At 33.4% G+C, this 3,781-nt stretch overlaps 2 protein-coding genes across 2 annotated transcripts in view; one reads left to right on the forward strand and one right to left on the reverse strand.

Annotated features, from left to right (window-relative positions):
- The first annotated feature begins 1,486 nt into the window (after positions 1-1,486).
- Positions 1,487-2,542, forward strand: LOC111367201 (protein MKS1-like). The gene has a single exon (XM_022987955.1). The coding sequence runs from the start codon at positions 1,601-1,603 to the stop codon at positions 2,264-2,266; it is 666 nt and encodes a 221-aa protein (XP_022843723.1). The 5' UTR covers positions 1,487-1,600; the 3' UTR covers positions 2,267-2,542.
- Positions 2,543-2,963: 421 nt separating this feature from the next.
- The window catches only part of LOC111366619 (uridylate kinase-like), a 5,249-nt gene continuing 4,431 nt past the window's right edge, over positions 2,964-3,781 (reverse strand). The window contains exon 8 of the mRNA XM_022987336.1: positions 2,964-3,020. Within this exon, the coding sequence (XP_022843104.1) occupies positions 2,964-3,020 (57 nt within the window). The remainder of the gene's footprint in view (positions 3,021-3,781) is intronic.

Consider the following 3,781-nt stretch of genomic DNA (forward strand, 5'->3'; position numbering starts at 1 on the left):
TTATGTGTCATAATTATATTTTTTGTCATCATACGTTGAATATTGTATATTTCTGGTTCTTAATCCCCACCTTACAAATTTCCTACATAAGGGAGACTGTTAACTTGTTCCAGTGTCTGAGATTGTGAAAGTTCATATATAACTTCATCATCGTTTCCGTGAATGTATTCAAAAGCGTCCAAGCATATTTCGTTACCCTTAAGTAGAAAGATGGTTCGTCCACTCTAACTTTGCTCTGAACATGCTTGCAAAGTGAAATCTACTGTCCTTTCAATCAAATTTGACACATCACCATAATTTTGAAGTGTCAAAATTTTAGTAGAGCATCTTTTTTTATGTTTCTTAAAGGCTGAATTGTTTCCCATTAAAATTTGACACTTCAAAATTATGGCAGCATTCTTAAATATTGTCGAGGAGACAGTCAATGGTATAATGTAAGGAGATGGGACATTAGATCTGGATTCAACAGCGACCTTCAGTACAGACACTGAAGATGCCTCTTTAAAGGCATCATATTTTTTCAGAATTGATCTCAAGCGAAGCACTTTGTCTATGGACATTATAGAAAGGATAGAATATAACCCTAATAGTTCTTCTCAAATGTTATTCATTTGAATGTTATCTTTGACTTGCCGTCTCAAGTGCATTCATTTTTTATCAATGGATGGACAAGTTATAATTTTCAAGGAAATTACAGCAGTGGTCCCTCACTTTTATTTACAGACTTTACCCTAACCTTCATTTTGTGCAGCGAAGATCCCTAACCTTTCATAAATATGCATCTAAGGTCTATCTGAAAAAAAACCATCCAAAAATCGTTAGTTGACTAGAAAAAATCCTTGAACTATCTGTTACCGCGACGATTTTTGACGGTGTTTTGGACGGTTTCCGTTCAGACGAACCTCAAATGCATATTTATGAAAAGTTAGAAACTTTCGCTGGTACAAAATAAAGGTAAGGGTAAAGTCTGCAAAAAATGAAAAATGTTAGGAACCGCTGTTGCAATTTTCTCTAATTTTCATGTATGGATAATAATGAAATTCAAATTTAAGTGTTTTACTTGGCTCTAATACTACAAATCAATTCATCTTAAAGTTTAAGTTGCTACAAAGATATTACATGTATTTAGTTTCCCATTATTTTCGATATGTTTCATTTCATTTTTCAAATTTTACTAATATAAAATGACGATCACGTTTTGCACTTTATCTCTAACACGCAGTAGTAGATAGAAGTAGATAGAACTACACAATATATTTTAAGTTCTTACTTTCTTTTTTCTTTAATATAATTCAACATTATCTAATTTACTTTAACAAACCCCGTAAAATTAATTAAATTAAATTTAGCCCCAAAATTTTTTTAAAAGTCCAAAAGCCATTCCTTGCCTTGCAGTTGGGCAGAAAGCAACTGGCTAGAAATTCATGCACATGTGCACAGTAACCTTTATTTTTGTTATTGTAAAAATATTATCTTTACATGACTAAACAATAAAGACCATCCATTAAGATCCATTTTCATTTTCTCTCTCTAAAAACACCTCTTTTCTCTCTCTATAACATCACCGGTGATCTTTATAATCGGCCAACCAACTTCATTTATGGACCCTCAAGAACCTTTCTCCAGCGTCGGCGGCGGTAATAGGCCATCTCCTAGAAAAGAACTACTGGGTCCACGTCCAACTGCGCTCAAAGTCAGTAAATCCTCGCACAAGATCAGTAAACCACCAGTTGCGCCGCCACATCACCAACCAGCACCTCAAATAGCTCAGCCTCCACCGCAGCAGGTCGAGGACCGCCAGCCGGTGATAATCTATGCGGTTTCACCAAAAGTCCACCACACCACCGTCGGCGACTTTATGGACTTGGTTCAAAGACTCACAGGCAATACCACCACCACCGATTCTACTTCTGCATCCGCCTCCACCTCCTTCACCGCCGATTGTGTCTCTCCGGCAGCCAGGCTAGCATCCATAGAGAAAACAAGTCCTTCTGAAAGGCAAAGAGAGAGAGAATTCACAGTAGATAATATTATGGATATTCTTGAAGACACTAATCTTGACGTGGGCCAAGCTCCTGGAATATTATCTCCGGCACCGGCAACTCTGCCACCCATATCGCCAGGATTCTTCTCTCCGGCTCCGATGGATCCGTTTATGTTGGGGTACAACATGTTCATACCAAGCCCATCAACCTTGTTTTCAGCTCCAATGGTGTCTCCTTCACCCTCTTCTTCTTTCGATCTCTTCAATCCATTTGACTTTTAGCCAATAGAAAGTCATTTTTCCAATTTTTTATTTTTATTTTTATTTTTTTTAATTTCTAATTATTTGATGCGTGCTTTTCTAGAGAAATTTTCTAGAGAGAGAAGATATGCTTTGTGGAAAATTGAAACTAGAGGTGGAGGTGGGGTAGACCAATTTTTTATTTATTTTGTATTTTTTTGGTTTTATAACAGATTAATTTGTTAGGATACATGTATTTTGACCTAACTATCTAATGTTAAGCATTTGATTTTTCTTTCAAGAGAAGTCGTCCGTCAACTTTGGTATACTAATCGTTTTCATATTAAATGGTTATTTTAATGAGAAAATTATGTAATGGACCACAATTACTTGTCTAATTTTGCAAGTATACTATAGAGTGGTTACTAAAATATCGTTTTTTAGATGACTTTTAACTTAAAGTCGGTCTATATGTACAGGAGAAAAATTTATAGAAGTGTTACGTATTACACATAACAATAGGTGCGTAGTTTATCTTATGCGATAAAATATTTACATGGGCTCACCCCAATGTGAGAGTCCTATAAAATTTCTGTGAAATTCTACCCTGTACACGTAGAATAATACTTTAACTTATTACGTAATAAAAAAGATTAATTTTAGTTTTATTTGAATAATGAATTTTTTAAGGTTGAATGATTAATCTAAGTGGAACCGATTGCTCGAGCAATTATTGGTCTCACTTGAGTTTTTGTCTGATTAAAGGCATGTAGACGCCAAAACATGCCATTGTTGTCTGACACAAGCTTTTTAGAATAGAAGATGAAGTCAAAGTTCTAACTCTACCTCTTAATGAAAGGATTGATTTTGTTTAAGGTGTGTTTGATAGGAGTGGAATTTCAGGGAAAATGGAATTGAAATTCCAATTTTTCAATTTTTAGATGTTTGATTGACAAAAATTTTCAAGGAATTCATTTTCCACATTTTGGTGCCACATGGACTTTTTCCTTCTTTTGGAGGAAAATTGGTGAGAATTCATTTTCCGATTTATTGTAGCAACTTTTTTTTTTCAGTTATTTTTATTTTTATTTTTTGTTAGCAATGGAAACAAATTTTAAGAATTGTTGTAAAAAAATATTCCCCTTTACTTGACAATTTTCATGTAAAACAAAGCTAAACGAACACCAAAAGATAGATGATTTCTTGAATTTTTTTTTTTTTTTTAAAACCAAATGAACACCAAAAGATAGATGATTTTCTTTAATTTTTTTATTATTTTTTTTTGCTATGGAAACAAATTTCATCCCCAATACCAATAAAATATATCCCTTTAATTGACAATTTTCATGCAAAACAAAACTAAACGAACAGCAAAAAACACTTTTATATCAACATTTTCCACATAGAAAATTATACCAATAAAACACAATAATTTACAATTCATAGAAAAATAATTTCTAGACAATTCAATTCCCTGAAATTCGTTTTCAATTCAATTCAATTCCATCTTTACAAACGAACTTAGTTCTTTCGATTTTTAAACATAGAAACGTAAAA

Source organism: Olea europaea, chromosome 18 (assembly GCF_002742605.1).
Source record: "Olea europaea var. sylvestris chromosome 18, O_europaea_v1, whole genome shotgun sequence".
Lineage (NCBI taxonomy): Eukaryota > Viridiplantae > Streptophyta > Magnoliopsida > Lamiales > Oleaceae > Olea > Olea europaea.

Coding starts and splice junctions, on each gene's coding strand:
- LOC111367201 (XM_022987955.1), top strand. CDS start 1,601: ATGGACCCTCAAGAACCTTTCTCCAGCGTCGGCGGCGGTAATAGGCCA.